Source organism: Ailuropoda melanoleuca, chromosome 2 (assembly GCF_002007445.2).
Source record: "Ailuropoda melanoleuca isolate Jingjing chromosome 2, ASM200744v2, whole genome shotgun sequence".
In the NCBI taxonomy this organism is placed as follows: Eukaryota; Metazoa; Chordata; class Mammalia; order Carnivora; family Ursidae; genus Ailuropoda; species Ailuropoda melanoleuca.
Genome location: NC_048219.1, coordinates 64,731,800 through 64,751,099, shown reverse-complemented (window position 1 = coordinate 64,751,099; position 19,300 = coordinate 64,731,800). Strand labels below are relative to the sequence as shown.

The 19,300-nt window shown below is 39.6% G+C and overlaps 2 protein-coding genes across 7 annotated transcripts in view; one reads left to right on the top strand and one right to left on the bottom strand.

The window, feature by feature from the left end:
* Positions 1 to 7,012, bottom strand: part of LOC100464807 (TLC domain-containing protein 4) — a 99,876-nt gene extending 92,864 nt beyond the window's left edge. The window contains exons 1-2 of one of the 3 annotated variants that reach the window (XM_034653957.1): positions 6,666 to 6,852; positions 5,440 to 6,336 (exon numbers count right to left, since the gene is read on the bottom strand). The gene's annotated coding sequence lies outside the window, so the exon portion shown is untranslated. Of the gene's footprint in view, positions 1 to 5,439; positions 6,337 to 6,665; positions 6,853 to 6,876 lie in introns of those variants that run through there. The other 2 variants (XM_019795123.2, XM_002915126.4) reach the window with 2 other exon arrangements.
* ALG14 (ALG14 UDP-N-acetylglucosaminyltransferase subunit) overlaps positions 6,908 to 19,300 on the top strand; it is an 85,724-nt gene continuing 73,331 nt past the window's right edge. For all 4 annotated transcript variants that reach the window (XM_002915127.4, XM_019795126.2, XM_034653959.1 and 1 more), the window contains exons 1-2: positions 6,908 to 7,078; positions 11,592 to 11,743. In XM_002915127.4, the coding sequence (XP_002915173.1) occupies positions 6,943 to 7,078; positions 11,592 to 11,743 (288 nt within the window). In that variant the 5' untranslated portion in view covers positions 6,908 to 6,942. The remainder of the gene's footprint in view (positions 7,079 to 11,591; positions 11,744 to 19,300) is intronic.

Below are 19,300 nucleotides of genomic sequence, written 5' to 3'. Positions count from 1 at the left end.
TAGTATCCTTTTGGAATGCACTTGGAGACAAAGCTAGAAAACAGAAAAGCAATTCTTAACTGGACTATGAAAAATCCACTTAAAAAAATTTTTTTTTAGTAGGCTCTATACCCAACAGGGAGCTTGAACTCACAATCCCTAGATCAAGATTCACATGCTCTACCAACTGAACCAAGCAAGTGCCCCTGAAAAGGTCACTTTTTAAAAATCCTTTGCCTCCTATTTAGGTCTAATTTTATAAAGGAAAAGTCAATCATAGTAAAGTATCTTTCTATCTTCCTTTTTTAAATATATAGTATAACAGCTGGTATAAATATATGATAAATTCTTTTAATGATACTGTAGAAGAGAAGAGTATGAGCTTTTTTGGCATCCTGACTGCCAATTCCTGGCTTTGTGACCCAGAGCAAATGATCCCTCCGCACCTTAATACCTTCATATGTAAAATGGGATCATTATAATGCCTACCTCATTAGGGTTATTGTGAGAATTAGTTAATTCAAGTTCTAAACACACAGCAAATGCCAATTAAATATTAACAATGGCCTTAGCCTTTAAGGGTTAGTATTCAAGGAATCCTAGCAAGTGGCTTGATCCAGGAAAAGGTTGCAACTTAAACATATATTAATATATTTTGATAAGGGAAAAAAAAAGGTCTAGTGTATAGATTTGGGTTGTACTGGGACAATTTCTGTCACCTATCCTACCACACCTTCTGGAAGATCTTTAATGGTAAAGCATACAACCATCAGTCCTGGTGGCCACAGTTCTGTCTATGGCTCAGACTAAGAAATCCCTTCCAGCTTTACCTTGTCACGGGCACACATAATGCTGACCAAAGTGGTGTTCCTGGCTCTTGCAGAAGAGCTTCAGTCTTTATCTGTACTTTACTACCTTCATTAGGACTGAAGACTTTTGAACTCTGTTGGGAAGGGGCCTACATGCCAGGGTCCCTAGTGGCCCATACTCCAAGGCAGCCCATGAAAGCACAGGTTGGGTGGCTTTTCTCTAGGAGGCCCTGTTAAGAGGTATGCAATTCACATAGTCAGGCTCATTATTGAGTCACTGCTTGGGTATTAACTGTTACTGCCTTACCACTGTTCCCCAGTACCTAGCCCAGTGAGCTGCACATATTAGGTACTTGTAGAACTGAACTGAAATGAATGGAGAGCCTGCCCTCCTCCTTATTTGCTCCAAGCCCCAGAAGCCTCCCACATGGGCCATTATCATCCTGATTCTTATCTCCATGATTACTTTTAAATTCTCCCAATATGACCCAACTCCCATTCCTCACCACCCTTCAAACCCTTTCATGGCATACTTTGGACCTCCTAATCTGTCACCTGCAAATTTCCCCTATATCTTAACTTCTTTTTGAATGACTTCCCTGCAGAACCTGAGGACTTGCTCCTCAGTATGTCTCTCAAATGGAGGCCATTTGTTTCTCACACACCCACAGGAGGTGGGGAAACTCTTGGCCTGCATCACTGCTTCCAAACCATTTCTCTGTCTTTCAAAAACTCTAGCTCCTCTGAACTTCTTGTCATGCAGTTGTACCACCCCAACAGGATATAGATGGCACACTTGTATTTAGTTGAGGATGATTTAATAAAGGGATGATTTACAGAGGTGTGAATGAGGGAAGGAAGGCACAAGGGATAGTGCAGTCACTGAGGGCTAGTAACAGTGGAATCATCACCACCCCATGGCCTGAACGAATAAGGGAAGGGAGTTCTGGGGCCCAGGAGAGAGAGGTATAGAAGCTATGCTGAAGAGCAGAGACCTCCCATTCAGGGACACAGCCTCCCAGCATCAAATCTGCTGAGGCTCTTCATTGGCCAAACCCAATCAGAAGCAGACAGCAAAGAAACTGTTGATTGACTCCACAGGCTTCAGCTCTCATGGCTCTGGCTGGGGTGGAGAAGCATGAATCTTGAGGGACAAATGGAAGATCCTGCTTACACCCAAAGTGTTTTTTGGTTGCTATCATCTTCCGAACTCTTACTTTTTGAAAATTTGAGCTCATCTTCCTCTCTACCCCTTAGTGACTTTGGCATCCATGTGGGTGGCCCCTGTATCTTTTTCAGCCATTCTTATAGTTATGCCCTAAACACTATCAGTAATAACAGAATTTGACTTCAAACATCCCACCCTCTGACCACCACCTCTTATCTCTACAGTTAATTGGCTCTAGTTCTTTCATTGCAATTTTTCAATCTTCTTTAGGCCTCCAACCCCCGAACTTACACTTGGCCACTATTCATCCACTCTCCTACCTTTACCCTCCTGTCTTCACTTCCCACTATGTCCAGAGAACGTTCCACAGACCTCCCTTCCTTGAGAGGAATCTTGCCTCGCTAATGTATTCACCTGTCAAAAATCTAACTTTGGTTAAAGCCAACTATCTGTCTTTTCCAGTGGGGAAAAAGACATAAAATTATGTTGACTGGTTTCTCTCTGAATTTGTTATCACAAGCTTCAAATGGACATTCCAATCTGCCCAGAAATCCTACGCCAATTCTGGTGAATATGCCAACTACTTTTCAAGATGATTATTTCCTAACTTCTTTCTCCCAGAGCCTCTCACACTCTATACCCCATATCTCCACAACCTCATCTATTCACCACCAGTTCTATAAACGTCTCAGTACCTGCATTATATCCCTGCCTTACACCCTATTATCATGGGATAAGGGTCCGTCCCCCTCCTATCAAAGCCCAACCCCTCCACTTGTGCTGTACATTCCAACCCTCTTCATCTTTTGAAGAACTTTGTTCCTACTCTTGTTCCCTTTCTCTCCTGCATCAATTTTCCTCCATTGGATCATTTTAAAATTCAAATGAATATGTCCAATAACTCCCATCTTAAAAAATTAGTTTCCTCAATTCCAAATTCTCCTTCATTTCTCATCCAATTTCTCCATTCCCCTTCAAAGAAAAATTTGAAATAATTGTCTATAGACACTGCTTTTCTTCATCTCCCATTCTCTCTTCTGCCCATTTCCAACTGCCTTCTACAACCATCATTTCATGAAAATGCTGTTCTTTATTAGATCTTCAGTGACAAATTTGTTTTCAAGTCATCTGATCCCAACTATGATCAGCATGTGACATAGCTGACTGCACTCCCACTCTTGAATCATTTTCCTCTCTTGGTTTTTGTGGATATCACTCTTTCCTGATTTTCCTTCTATCTTCCTGGCTTTCCCTTCTCTATCTTCCTTACTGGCTAAATCTCCTTTATTAGACCTCTAAATGTTAATGACTCCATATTCTTCTCAATCCTGAGCTGTCCAATACAGTAGACAATAGCCGCATGTGTCTATTTAAATTTAAAATAATTTAAATGAAGTACAGTTAAGATTCAATTCCTCAGTCACCCAAGCCACGTTTCAAGTGCTCAAGAGGCACATGTAAATAGTGAGCAACATGGACACAGAACCTTTCCATCGTTGAAGAAAGTTCTATTGCACAGGACTGACCTAGACTCCCTCCCTCAGTGATCTCACCCAGTCTCGTGGCTTTCAGTATCATGTATATGCTGACTTCTAAATTTATACCTCTAGCTCTGACCCAAGCTTCAGATCTGTACATGAAACTACCTATTTGACATAATCACTTGGATGTCTAACAAGCTATTCAAACTAACATCCAAAAACGGAACACTTCATTTTCATCCTCTCCTCCCCTGTGTCTACCCATAAAGCTTGTTTCTCTTCCGGTCCATCTATTCTTAGCAAATGACACCATCCAACCAGTTTTGAAGCCAAAACTCTGGGAGCCATCTTGATCCCCAATATCTAATCCACCAAGGAGTTTTAATGACTCTATCCATAAAATATATCTCAAATCTTCTTCTCAAACCCTCTTCTGCCTCCACTATCATCTTTCTAGTCTAAGTTTCTTGTCTGGCCTATTGTCCTATTCATACGAGATCCCCTGTACCCAAATCCAGCACATAGCAGGTGCTCATTAAATATGTTGAATAAATTAACAAACACAATCCTACTGAATAGCGCAAAATAATCTTAACTTTTTTAATATTCATGAATAATAGATATTTGCCTTAGAAGCTTCAGAAAATAGATTCAAGAAGATAATAAAAATCACTTCCCAGACAGACTTTACTTACAATTGGCTATGGCTCAATATGATTACTCATTTTGTTAATTATTAATACATTTTTCATGCTTTCACAGCACTATAATTTATTTCTGTGCATCTGTAATCTGTGTTATCAGTACAATTTACTCCCCAAGAGAAATTTTAGTTGCTGCTTGTCACTCAGCCTTGCCTTTCCTGATTAATCCAGCCCAGCTTCTTGACCTCTTGATTACATATTTTGTGCCTGTCACAGACCAGCAGACATTGACTTTGTTCAGGAGTTCCCAACTTTGTTCCTGTCCCTGCCTGCCACCTACCTCCTCTCTGCACTCAACTTCCTTGTCAGAAACACGAAATACTTTGACCTTAGCCTTAGTTCAAAATAACTCAACCAATAATTCTAAACAATGCCTGCTACTCCTCCCTCTTTGATTTGCTGTGTTTACTGGCAGCCCTAAGTGCTTGATCATCCCCATTCATTCCAGCTGCATGCCAATGTGATGAAGCTGATTATTTCCTACAGATACAGGTAATTACAGAAGTGAGGCGATGGGGTAAAGAAGAATCCAAGAGTGTCTTCTGAGAGCTGCAGTCCAGTAATCATTAATATGCTTGACATCTGCATTGCCTGTGTCAGGTTACAAAGCCATCTGGGACACATTTTCACAGCAATCCAAATGCTATTTGCCTAACCGACAATCATCTCTCCTCTATCCTCCTCCAACTTCCTTCTCTCCAAGAGACCATTGTGTTCAGTATCCACCCTCCACCAAATAACCAGATACAACAGGTAGCTGTATGCCATGCCCCACCCTACCCCAGCCAGCTTTGAGGTCTCATTCCTATCATAAATAAGCAAGTGATATAAATATGGCCAGACAGCATGGAAGGAAGTCTGTGAGGGGTTCAGGAAAAAGTCTCCTCAGCCTTAAAAAGAAAGACCCAATGACAAGATAATGTCATTTTTTGGCTCTGGAAATTTCCGCATCTGGATGTAATTTCTGAGATGCTAACATCTTCTTTGAAGTATAAGGGAAGAATCTTAGGTTGAAGCCATTGCTGGGAATGGCAGAGTGGGCAGATGAAAGAAAACTACATCCTTTGTAATATACTTTAGTTGTTTTTTTATACTGTGCCAGAGGCCCTACCTCTGGACTTTGAACTATGTATTTATTAAGCCCAGGGGATTCTGATTTCATCAAAATTTGAGGCACTGACTTCTAAGCCCACAACTATAAACTTTCTCCACCACTTCCTAGCTAAGAAATCTTAGGCAAACTATTTTACTTTTATAGAATCTATGTCTTTATCCTTAAAGAGGGAAATAATAGTCACCTTTTGGCCTTATTGTGAGGATGTAGGGTTAAGAGGATTTGATTGGAAGACAGAATACAGAAGACAGAATACAGGAAGCGCTATGAGATCCATTAACCAGGGGCGCCTGGGTGGCTCAGTCGTTAAGCGTCTGCCTTAGGCTCAGGGCGTGATCCCAGCATTCTGGGATCGAGCCCCATGTCAGGCTCTTCTGCTGGGAGCCTGCTTCTTCCTCTCCCACTACCCCTGCTTGTGTTCCCTCTCTCGCTGGTTGTCTCTCTGTCAAATAAATAAATAAAATCTTTAAAAAAGAAAAGAAAAGAAAATGATGCTACCAAGTCCCCAAATGTTTCCCAAACTTGACTGCTGATAGAAATTGACACATTGGTTGGATAACCTGATCCTACACCTCTCCTGAGAGAATGCATTTTAAAACACACATTCTAGGCTCTAGGCAAGTGTGATAATCAAACAAGTCTGAACTTAGCAAAGGAATACACAATGTAATACTGCTATGCAAGAGTTAGGATTTCTGGTTTCTAAATCTAGGTCTGCCACTATTTCACTTGAGCAAAATGTTTCATCTTTCAGGACCTGTTTACTCATCTGTATACTTACCCTATCTCACCTACAGTCTCTACCGGACTGATGGCAAATTACACTCGGGGTGAGGGGACTTCTGTAATCTCAGCATTTTTATATTGCTGCAATGTGGATTACATAGGCAACAAAAATAAGCAAAACTGGGATTGGGGAAGTGTTGGCTTTGTGGTAAAATTAACTGAATATTAATTGTAGGACGCTGCCTTCTCTTTCCTGCTACCTTCAGTCACTGAAGCTTCCACTCCTCTCAGGATCATAGCATAATTGGAGGTGATCACCCTCGGCCATTCTGATCACAGAGATCTGTGAAAATGCCTAGAAAAGTTAAAGATACGAATGTCGGGAAAGAGATTCTGATGAGGGCCCTAAATTCAATTTTTTGTACTAAGGTAACTTTTACTGGCAAGCACAGAAATGTCTGCATGTTGCAACTGAAACTTTTCCCTTGGCATTTAAAAAGGAAGAAACTAAAAAAGAGAGAAAGTACGGAAGGAAGGAAACAAGGAAGAAAGTAAGGAAGAGAGGAAGGAAGAAAAAAGGCGAAGGATGCTATTGGCCTCAGGTGGAATTCACAAAGTTAGTGGCGCGGGAACACCTCCTAACTTGGGAGCTCCGGAGCCTTTAGGGTGCACAGGTGGCCTGACCTCGTCACGGGTGGAAATCACACTTCTGCGCTTAACTTGCCGAATTTCAGTTTATGCTTGGGAGGTAGCCGCGTGGAATCCGGTAGGGAAGTCACGAAAGTCCCCAGAGCCAGCACTTCCGCCTCGCGTCCTGAACTCCTCCTAGCGCAGACAAAGCCCCGCCCATCAAGAGGCTCGACACGCCCCGTTTGCGTCTCCGCAGCGCCCGTACCTCTTGAACTTTGACCGCTTCTGAGCGGCGGCGCCGGGAGAAAGTACGCATGCGTTGTTTCCTTGCATGGCTAGCGTCCTTATCCTAGCGGCGGCGGGAGCTGCGGTGGCAGCGCTGCTGGCACTGCGGCTCTGGGTAGTGCTCCATTCTCGGGTCCTGGTGCCCCGTCAGTCTCTCAGTCTCTTGGTGGTGGCTGGGTCCGGTAAGTATTGGGGCGGTGACTGTCGAGCCTGGGTCGGTGACTACAAGCCCCAGAGTACACCGCGACACTCTCCTCTAGTCTTCTTAGCACTTTTTGGAGCATTGCACGCTGAGATTTGTAGTTTCCCTGTGTTAACCGGAACCGGTCAGCGCAGTCAGGGCAAAATTCTGGTTTGTTGACGCGGCCCAGGCATCTTTTAAGGACAAATGAGTAACTTACATTTGTCTGTAATTAAGCTTCCACCTAGCGTATATTATTCTAATAAATTATTATTGAGCGGAGAGGACGCAGAAGCCTTATGATACTAACTTACAATTTTCCTGAGTAAAAATTGCTGTTTTGCGTTATTAATCTAGGCATTTTGTATTTAGTTTGGGAATCACGAATACTACATGATAGATGAGGCAAAGTGAATTGTCATATTTATAAATATACAAATCCATGAGTATAGGGACAGTTTATCTACTGACCAGAGAACAATACACATTTGAGAGTATTGTGTCCGCTTATGAACAACAAGCTGCCCTATCAGGTGATACAATTTAACAGAGTCTACCAGCTCTGCAGGCCCTCACAATTTTAAATGGATAAGTTCTGACAGAGATAGATATATTATGTACATTTAGAAATGCTAATTGGAGATTGTATCCAGTTAGATTAATATTTACAGTATGAGCAAATATTCTAAACTTATGTTCTGGTATAATTCATTACTTTATGTTGAGCCATCTGAAAGGCCAGGCACTATGCTAAGCTCTGGAAGTAACAAAATCGACTACTACTACTTGCCATGGAGTGGTGAATTGATAGTGAAACAGTGTGAAAGGTACAAGGATACAGGCAATGAGTGAAAACGAGATTATAGAAAAACTAATAGAAAACAAAAAACAAAACAAAATGAGTACTTGCTGTAATCTGGAAAGTATAGACTCCTATAGCAGTCTTCAGGAAGGGCACCATTTTATCTGAATTTGAGACAGGAAAATTCCTGGAAGAAGTGATCTCTAAACTGAGACTTGAAAGATGACCAGGAATCAACCAAAGAGAATTTGAGGACTGGAAGGGTGTGAAAAGAAGTCAAGAGCACTTGCAATGGCCAGAGGTGGGAGGGAACTGTTGCTTTGAGTTCCATGTGGAGCAGTAAGCCCAGTCCAGATCCCAAAGGGCATTGTAACCCATGCTCTATAAAGCTATTGGCACTACTCCACTGCTTCATACCATGCAGGGGTTAGGACCACAGGCTCTAGATTGGCATAATCCTGGAGTTGAATCACATCTCTGTCACTTACTAACTTGGTGATCTTGGGCAAATTAGTTAACCTCACTGAACTTTCTGTTTCCACCTTGAAAAATATGGGAAGAGAAGCGGTGAAGAGAGATTAAATGTAGTATTAAAAGTGTCTAGCAAAGTGCTTGGCATATAATAAGCATTTAAATGGTGACTGTTGTTAGTCCTGGTAGCAAAGGATCTTTTAAAATACTTTGGAGCGGAGAGTGACCCAATTAAATCTAAGCTTTTACAAAGATCATTCACTCTGCGTTGTCAAGAGAATGTTTTGACAAAGACTGAGGTAGGGAGACAAGAAGGAACTTGTGGTTTGAAAGTGGGAGGTGAGGGAAGGAAAGGCCCAGGAATGATGTCCAGGTTTCTGTCCTGAACAAAAGGATGAATGGATGTTAGAGCCATTCATTTGACGGTATTAAATTTGGTGGACTGGGAACCAAAATTGAGATTGAGAATTAGTCTGGCAAGTGTTGCCTTTGTCATTCAAACCATTCAGGATAAGGAGAGGTCCAGGACCTCAAAGAATCATCCAAGTCAAAGAAAGACTTGTAATCAGACAAATAATTTAATAGTTAGTGCCCAGAATTTTGGAGGAGGGGGGGAAGGCATTTTCGGTGTTTACCCTGAATACCAAAAAATGTCTCATCTTTAGATTCCATAATATGTTATTAATTAACCACATATTTTCAAAGAATATCAATCAAAATTACTACTCTTCTTTGAAATATATGATTTCCTTAGGCAAATTTTAGATTTAATACCAAATGCTCATCTACCCATTCATGCAATAATAGGAGTGCCTACTATTTTCAAGGCACTGAAGATCAGCAGTAACAAAATGAGCAGAAGTCCCTGCCATCATCGTGCTTACCTTCTAGCGGAGCAAGGGTTGGGGGAGAGAAAAGCTAAAGAAACAGACTGCATATTAAATTGTATGGTGATAAATATTATGAGGTACGGAAAGGAGGCTGCATTTTAGACAGAATTGTTAAGGGAAAGCTTCCCAGGGGAGATGACAGCTACCCAACAGCAAGGAGGCCAGAGGGACTGGAGTAGACTTAAGCCAGGTAGAAGCAGATGAGGTCCATGAGGTAACAAAGTAAGGGGTCAGATGACAAGGTGCCTTTTATTGCATGTGAGAAGGGAAGCCACTGGAGGGTTTTGAGCAGAGGTAAATTGATCAACTCTCTCTAACCGAATCACACTGGATGCTGTGTTGAGAATAGACCGTTGTAGACCCTGGAATAGACAAGCAGAGCTGGGGGAGCAGACCGGGAAGACGCGGTCATAGTCGACGTGAGGATGATGTGCCTTGGAGCAGGGTAGTAGCAAAGGAGATGGCAGGGGAAGAGATTGGATTCCGGATATATTTTAAGCTAAAACTGAGAAGATTTTGTTCCCAAAGAATATATCTTAATAAAAGAGTAAAATAGAAGACAAAGCCCATCGTTTTAATGACTTTATTCAGTGGCAAGGTTAAATCTTCAAAGAATGTATTCAGTAAATGTTTCCTTTTAAAAAAAGAAAAGACTGTTAAAGCAGGTATAATGAAGTTTTAGTTGCAGTGGAAAATGTGGATATTATCCTTTTTATCCTTAATTGGTCCGGCTGTGAAAACAAGTACCTACTTTGCAAACCACATTTTCTCAAGGCTAAAAACAAAAATACTAAAATGAGTATAAATCAGATGTGTAAATTACATGCCCCAGACAAGAAGATGGGTGACAAGTTACAAAGTATGATTCTGATTCCTCCTCACACGTAATCTATGCCAATTTTATTTCTATATCTAATTCCTTCCAGAACCTAGAGAGTAATCCTTCCCTTTCTACTATAAGAAAATACGTGCATTGGGAGAAACCACATGTTTAATTTGTTTGATTATCCTTCTATATGTTCACTGTGTCACTACTGAAAGCGCTTTCTTGTCATAGTAACGGTGGGGGAGAGTTTAGTAGATGGGAGGGACACTGAGACCAGAGGTAAGGAGGAGATAACAAATAGGATGAATAATGTTAAGAATGTTGAGAAGAATGTTAAGCACATCATCCTGGCTGAGGCTGAGAGATTGTGAAGTAAAACGAAATAGGTATGATAGGGGTCATTGAGGACTTTGATTGCTTTGCTTAAATGCTGTACAGTTAACAGGAGAGGTTGATGTTCTTCTCGGGGTTTTTCCCTCATGAAGGAAACCTCAGTGTACACAGTCGATTTTTAAATTCATGGTTTTAAAATTAAAGTATTAAAATTTTGGAGATCGTACAGTTTCAAAAATTGAACAGTTGTTTGGTGAAACTGGTAAGTATTTGACTACCTGTAGTGTGCTGAGACCTCTCTTAGGAGCTGGGGTTACGGTGCTGAACGGGAGTCTTCCTTAGGAAGTCCCAAGCCCTGCTGGTCAGTGCTCATGCCTCCTTGATATTCCTTCTCAGCACAGAAACCTTCAGTGACCCGGTGACCGTCTTTCCATTTTCCAAGCTTCTTTCCCGATCTGATTTCACCCTCGTCCTTGTTCGCAGTATTCCCACCATTCCTGAACACACCTCTCTGCTCTTGCCGTCTCATGTCCTAATAATCCATCTCCTGGCCAGCGGCCTCCCTACTCCTATCCATTAGCTTCACCTCTCAAGGCCTCTCAGCCTTTACCAGGGATCTCCCCTCCTCTTATAAGGTTGGTCTTTCATAACCATTTACTTGCCTCACCTCTGCCCCCATTTAAATTTTGCATGCTGTCTTGCATTACTCTTCAAATGTCTGTGTGTCTTTCCCCTCTCCTACCAGACTTCTTGATAACAAGAGTTGTGTCTTATACTTCTTTGTGCCTTCTTTAGCACCTACTGCTGGTGCCACTTTTATTTTTATACAGGTATTATCCTCTTCCCCCATATAAAAGGAGTATTTATACAAGGGCATAGATTATTGTTTCCAAATGTTCCTTTCACCTATTGAGAAATACATGAAATATAACAGTATAACATAGTCAGATAGATATGTCCATTGGGGGTTTCTTTTTTTTTAAGTTTTTATTTAAATTCCAGTTAGTTAACACAGTGTAATATTAGTTTCAGGTGTGCAGTGTAGTGATTGAACACTTCCATACAGCACCGGTGCTCATCACAAGTGCCCTCCTTAATCCCCATCACCCATTTAACTCATCACCCGCCCACCTCCCGTCTGGTAACCACACTGTGGGTTTCTTAATCTTAGGCCTCCCAATATTTTTTCCAGGTGGGCACACCACTGAGATCCTGAGGCTGCTTGAGAACCTGTCCAATGCTTACTCTCCTAGACATTATATCATTGCTGATACTGATGAAATGAGTGCCCATAAAATAAATTCTTTTGAACTAAATCGAGCTGATAGAGACCCCAGTACCATGGTAAGTAATCATTTCTATTTCTAAGAAAATTAAATGTTGAGTACGTAGTTGAATTATCTCTGGAAACAATCTCGTGGCACCTCAGCGCCCTGCCCACACAGGGCAGTCAAATGTTTATTGCTGATGAAATATATTTCCTCTACTACAAAAAGATAAGAATTCCTTTAAACTACATCTTCAAGTGGTAGCTTAATTTCTTATATTCTCTTTTATTCTTTTAAATAGGGGAAATTGTGTTTCAGTTAATTCCAGCTGGGAAAATTTAAACTTACACATAAAGCATCCGGTTCATGTGCTTATTGGCTCTTCACTCAAGTTCTTTATCAATGTATTGCATTTCTGGATGATGTATCTATGACTACTTCTTATTCTTCAAATTGTATTTGTATCTGCCTTTAAAGTTACTTCTCTATCTCTGGTTGCTCACTTCAGTTTAGCATCTTAGTCAGAATTCGGGGTAAAAGAACAAAAGTGAAACTACTTCTTTATCAAGCTGTTCCTCGAGTAGGTTGTTTCCATCCCTCCCTGCCTCTGGTACCCGCGCCGCCATGGAGCGGCAACAGGGAGTTCAGGAGTGGAAGCTGACCCAGCTCAAGCTCCTCAGTGTTTCTCTGGGCTTTTTGGACTTGGGGACCCAGAAAACGGAGGCAGTCTTTCTTTGGGGACAAAGTCCATAAAAGATAAAATTTGGGAGCTGCTGGCAGTCATGTTTTCACCTGGTGGGTAAAGCTCGACTACAGCTGGAGAAAAGAATGACGTTAATAACACAGGAAAAGTAAAATGAGAAACCAGGTGGTGAGACCTGCCTTCAGTAACTCCAGAGGTCCAGCTGCATCTGTGTGGGAAATTCAGGATCCACTAATATCGCCCCTCTCTGACTCCTCCCTCATTTCCTCTCTCACCTCCTCACCTCACCCCACCTCCAGGCCTTTTTTTAGAGCCTGTTTCAGTTGAGTTTTGGTCACTCGTAAACATGATCCCTAACTAAAACTGTTAAAATGTATTCTTGGAGATTCCATGTCAAACAAGATCAGAATCTGCCTGCTGTTATTCAGCCATAACAAAATGCTATGGTATGTTTTTTTCTTTGTGAGGGATAAGCCAAGTGCTTCATTTCTGTTTTAGGAATCTTATGGCCTCTGCAATAAAGTACCACAGACTAGGTGTCTAAGGGCAGAAGTGTATTCTCTCACAGTTCCAGAGGCTAGATACCTGAAATCAAGGATTCAACTGGGCCATGTTTTCTCTGAAGGCCCTAGGGGAGAATTCTTCCTTGCCTCTTCCTAGCTTCTGATGTTTGCCAACACTCCTTGGTATTCCTTGGCTTGTAGCAGCATCATTTTAATCTCTGTCTCCATTGTCATAGGGCCGTTCCTGTGTCTCTTGTCTTCACATTCCCTTCTCATAAAGACACAGTCATTGGATATAGGGCCCAGACTCATTCAGTATGACCTCATCTTAACATGATTCCATCTATAAGACCTTTTTCCAAATAAGGTCACATTGACAGATTCCAGATAAACAGGAATTGGGGGGGGACACTATTCATCCCTGTGTGTGTAATTGACCCTTTTAATAATGTGCAAGACAGATAATACCATCCTTATTTTACAAATGAGAAAATGGAGACCCAAAAGTATAAATAAGGTCTGCCTAATATGTGGCACTTACCTAAGCGTGTCTTCTCCAAAATTTATTCTGCATAGGCCACCTCTGCCTCTTTTGTGCATTCTTTTCCAATCCAAAAAACTAAGTGAGAAAAGAATGCTTTGGGGATTATTCAAGGCATCAGAGACCAAAAATGTCGTTGAATCTCTTATCTTAGAGGGCGGAGAATTTGGAGAATACAATGATGATTTTTTTACACAAGTGGAATATAGTACTATAATTTAGCAGTGGTAAAGACAACTTAAAAATATAAAAGTCAAGTAATTACAAATTGTATTGTTTTCAACATAAGGAATGGGTATCTTTTTACCCAATTATTAGTGTATATATATCTTCTTTCTGAAGTTGCATCCAATTAGAGGCTCCAGTTTTAATTTAGCTTACATATTGAATATTTCCCTCCAGGTCCATCAGCATACGTATTGTTTATTTGCTGAATTTCGTGGTTTAATGGAACATTTGGAAGATTGTTATATATAGGAAGATTGTGGGTGGGTTTTTGTTTTTTTTTTTCTTTGAGAGTTGGGGGAGAGGCAGAGGGAGAGAGAAAGAGAGAATCTTAAGCAGGCTCCATGCTCAGCGTGGACTCCATCTCAGGACGCTGAGATCATGACCTGAGCCAAAATCAAGAGTTGGATACTTAACCAATTGAGCCACCTAGGGCCCCCTACAGGAAGATTGTTATAGACACTTTAGAACCACGTAAGTTGGGTGTCATTCACTTTATTTATTTATTTTTTAATTGAAGTCTTGCTGACACACAATATTACATTAGTTTCAGGTATGCATATAGTCATATGACAATTCTATGCATTATGCTGTGCTCACCACAAGTGGAGCTCCCATCTTTCACCATACAACACTATTATAACATCATTGACTGTATTCCCTATGCTGTAACTTTTTATTCCTGTGACCTACATATTCCATAACTGGAAGCCTGTACCTCCCACTCCCCTTCATCCATTTTCTGGCAGCTACCAGTTTGTTCTCTGTTTTTAAGGTCTTTTTCTGCTTTGTTTCTTTCTTTTGCTTTTTTAGATTCCATTATGAGTGAAATCATATGGTCTTTGTCTTTCTCTGTCTGACATATTTTACTTAACATAATACCCTCTAGGTCCATACAAGGTTTGATTCACTTTAATACATTTTACTTAACATAATACCCTCTAGGTCCATACAAGGTTTGATTCACTTTAATACAAAAGCCAAAGATCTTGAATTTTTAAAGTGCCGTTATTTTGTTTTACTATCGAAGTGGTACCACCATTGTAGGACTAAGCATCTCTGTTAGACTGCTTTCTTCCTTCAGTTAATTTACTGCTGGGGCAATGCCACCCTTTTTAGAGATAAAATACTATCTCATTCCTTAAAGGGCCTCTACTCACGAATCTAAAGCTGAGAAGAGTTTCTGCAGAGATGCAGAGAAAGCCATTGAGGCTGGTAGTATGAACGTGCGTGTTGTCCTTTCTGATGGCTACACCATATGCCTCGCTTGGGGGAGAGGCCAGGTGGAGAGACACCTTCCCACCAAGCTTTGCTCAAGGGAAGAATCTACTTACTCTTCTCTTTTTTAACTACAGCTTAGGGGAGTTGTACTTGCAGCCCCCTAGACAGCTCTCCCTTCTACTTGTGGAGCTCACAAGACTGGGGAGAAGGAGTCTTGTTGAAGAAATCAGTAGTGATCAGTATGTTTGCTGGCAGAGCCCTTATTAGCCAAGAATATTGAACAATCAGATCTGCACTATCTAGTACGGTAGCTACCAGCACCGGCTCAGCACTATTTATTGGATACTACTTTTTTCACTTATCTGCAGTGCTACCACTGTTATATCAAGTTTCTATGTATGTAAAGATCTGTCTATGAGCTTTCTTCTTTGTTAACTGGTTTGTTGGTCTATTCCTAATATCAAGCTCCTGTAGTCTTCTCTTCAGAAGTGTCTTAGGGGTTCTTTCTTTTTTCACATGCGTTTTTGAGTTAGCTTTGGCAAGTTCACAAAGAAACATGTTAAAATTTTTATTTGAATTGGATTGAATCAATGCATCAGTTTTAGGAGAATTCAAATCTAATGATGATATCTTCCTATCCAGGGACATCATGTGTCTCTGCATTATTAGGTTTCCTTTAATGCTTTTCAGTAACATTTCTAATTTTCTTCACAAGAGACTTGCATATTTTTTGTTGTTTTTATTCCGTGTACCTTGTGTTGTCTTATTATTTTAAGTGATAACACCTCTTAATGGTATTTCCTGTCTTGCAGTACATAGAAATATAATTGATTTGACTATAGTGATCCTATAAGAACCACCTTGCCACACTCTAATTAATTCCAGTAGTTTATACACTTTTATGTTATCTACAAAGATAATACCATCTGCAAATAGTAACAATTATGATTCTTCTAATCTTTATACCTTTTATTTCTTTTTCTCATTTTGTTTTTGGAACTTCCAGAACAGTAACTAATAGAAGCAATGTAGTGGTCATCTTTATAGTTTTTATGATTTTACAAATTTGCCAACGTTTTAATTTTAAATCATATTTGGTTGTTGATTTTTATCAAATGTCCTTTCTTATCTCAGATGATCATATTGTTTTTCCCATTTTATCTGTTTTTTGTGGGCAATTACAAGGTATGAACTATTGTTGAATTCTTGGAATAAACCCAGTTTGTTTATAGTGAGTTACATTTTAACACATTGCTGGATTCTGTTGGCAAGTATATTGTTTGGGAATTATTTCATTAATGTTCATGAGTGAGATTGTCCTGTACTTTTCCTTTCTTGTGTTGTCTTTAGTTTTGGTATCACTACCAAAACTACCAGTTACACTAATCTGATTATGTGAGTATACAATTTCTAATTTTGGGAGGGAATTTATATAAGTATGGAGAGTTACTTTTTAAATTTTATCGAACTTGTCTATAAAAATACCTGGCCCTGATGTGTTCTTTTTGTCATGGTTATAGACTCTTCAGGCTTTCTCTTTGTTCTTAAGTCAGTTTTGCTAAGATATTTTTCTAGGAACATATCTATTTGTGAGTTTACAAATGTGTAGTCATAAATATTTTCATAATATTCTCTTGCCACTTTTGTAATCTGTGCAGTAGTGTTCACATGGCATATCTTTGCCCATCTCTTTATTTTTACCTCTGGTCGTTGTTGTGTTTTAGGTGTGTTTTTTTTATTTTTTTATTTTTTTTTAATTTTATTTTTTTAAATTTTATTTTATTATATTATGTTAATCACCATACAGTACATCCCCAGATTCCGATGTAAGTTTGATGCTTCATTAGTTGCGTATAACACCCAGTGCACCATGCAATACGTGCCCTCCTGTCTTTTTTAAATGACATATAACACAATTTTTAAAATTCAAAACCAAGAATAATTGTCTTTAACTAGCATGTTTGGTACATGCACATTTATTGTGATTATTAATGTTTTAGATTTGTTTCTACTATTTTATTTGGTTCTTTCTACTTACCGTACTTTTCTTTGAATCTTTTTATCCTCCTTTTTCTGTCTTCTTTTTGGATTAATTGAGCTTTCTTTATCCTCCCTTTTCCCCTTCTCCTGGAATGGAAATTATTCTGTTCTTCAAGACGTTATTCTTAAATTGTCTACATGGATACCTAACTTAAAGTAAAAAACTTAATATCTCCATCTTCCTCCTGAAAAACAAAGCTTTTAGAATGTTTTAACTGTAAACGCCTCTTCCCATCTTACATATTATTGTTTAGTATTTTGATTCTACCTTGTTTTTATACCACCCAAATTACTTATTACTATTATTGTTATATACAGTCAGTGATTATTTATATTTGTTTTCCTTGTATATTCTTCCTACTCCTTCCTTTTGGATCCAGTGTCTTTCTTCCAGAGTAAATCTTTTATTCTTCTGTGGAAGGTCTAAAAGTGATTTATTCTTTCCATGTTTTTTGTTCGCCTGAGAATATGTTTTGGTTTTGACCTTCCTTTGATTGCATTCTGCATTTAGAATTCTAGGTTGAATTTTTTCCTTCATAAATATATATTTAGCATTCATTCATTTATTTAACAAATACTTACTGAATACTTTCTGAATGTTAGTGATGCAGTAGTGAATAAAACATACAAGAATCTCTGCCCTGATGGTGTTTACATTCCAATGGGGAAACAGTAAACAAGATAAATAAGTAAAGTGTATAATGTGTTAGTGTTAAATGCTAAGGAGAAAACTAAAGCACGGGAAGGGAATACAGAATATTGGCGGGGGTGGGGGGTGTTAAAAGGAGGTTGCATTTTAGACAAAGTGGCCAGGACAGTGACATTTGAACAAAGGCCTGAGGGGGAAGTGAAGGTATAAACCCATCTGAGGAAAGAGAGTTCTTGGAGAGGAAACAATAACTGCAGAGAAGACCCTGAGGTGGGACTGTGCCTGGCATGTTTTTGAGATAACGAGATCAAATTGACCAAAGCAAAGTAAGGGAGGAAGAGCTGAGTACATTATGAGCCCATGTAAGTTAGGGTGAGGATGTTGAGATCAGGGTGGTTTTTTTTTTTTTTTAAGATTTTATTTATTTATTTGTCAGAGAGAGAGAGAGCACAAGCAGGGGGAGTCGCAGGCAGAGGAAGAAGCAGGCTCCTCACTGAGCAAGGTGCCTGATGCGGGACTCAATCCCAGGACCCTGGGATCAAGACCTGAGCTGAAGGCAGGCACTTAACCACCTGAGCCACCCAGGCATCCTGAGATCAAATTTTTTTAAGACCTTGTGATCCATTTTTAGTCTTAAATTTTTTCCCACATGTGTGAAATGGGGAGCCATTGGGAGATTTTAGGTAGAGGAGTGATATGACCTGACTTTTTTTTTTCTTTAATTGAAGTATAGTTGACATACAATGTTACATTAGTTTCAGGTATATAACATTGCAATTTGATGAGTTTATACATTATGCTATGCTCACCTGAAGTGTAGCTACCATCTGTCACCATAAAACACAATTACAGTACTGTTGGCTATATTCCCTATGTTGTGTCTTTTATTCCTGTGACCTTTTCATTCCATAACTGAAAGCCTGTACACACCCCCCAACCCATTTTGCCCATTCTCCTGGCTGCTTTCCCTTTGGCAACCGTTAGTTTGTTCTCTGTGTTTATGGGTCTGTTTCTGCTTTTTCTTTGTTCATTTGTTTTTTAGATTCCACATATAAGTGAAATCGTATGGTATTTGTCTTTCTCTGTCTGACTTATTTCAATTAACATAATACTCTCTAGGTCCATCCATCTTATCACAAATGGTAAGATTTCATCCTTTTTTATGGCTGATATTCCGTTGTGTGTGTGTATGTGTGGGTGTATATATATATATATATAGTGTTTTGGTTCTACCTTGTTTTTATACCACCCAAATTACTTATTACTATTATTGTTTTATACAGTCAGTGCTTATTTGGATTTATTTTCCTTGTGCGTGCATATGTATGTATGTGTATACATACATATGTATATACCACATCACCTTTATCCATTCATCTGTCAGTGGACACTGGGTTCCTTCTACATCTTGGCTATTGTAAATAATACTTCAGTAAATGTGGGGTGCATATATCCTTTCTAATTAGTGTTTTTGTTTTCTTTGGGTAAATACCCAATACTGGAATTATTGGATCGTATGGTATTTCTATTTTTAGTATTTTGAGTAATCAATGTACGGTTTTCCACAGTGGCTGCAGCTTGCATTCCCACCAACAGTGTACAAGAGTTCCTTTTTCTCCACATCTTCACCAACTCTTTGTTATTTCTTATCTTTTTTATTCAAGCTGTTCTGACAAGGGTAAGGAGGTATCTCATTGTGCGTTTGATTTGCATTTCCTTGGTGTTGAGCATCTTTTCACGTGCCTGTTGGC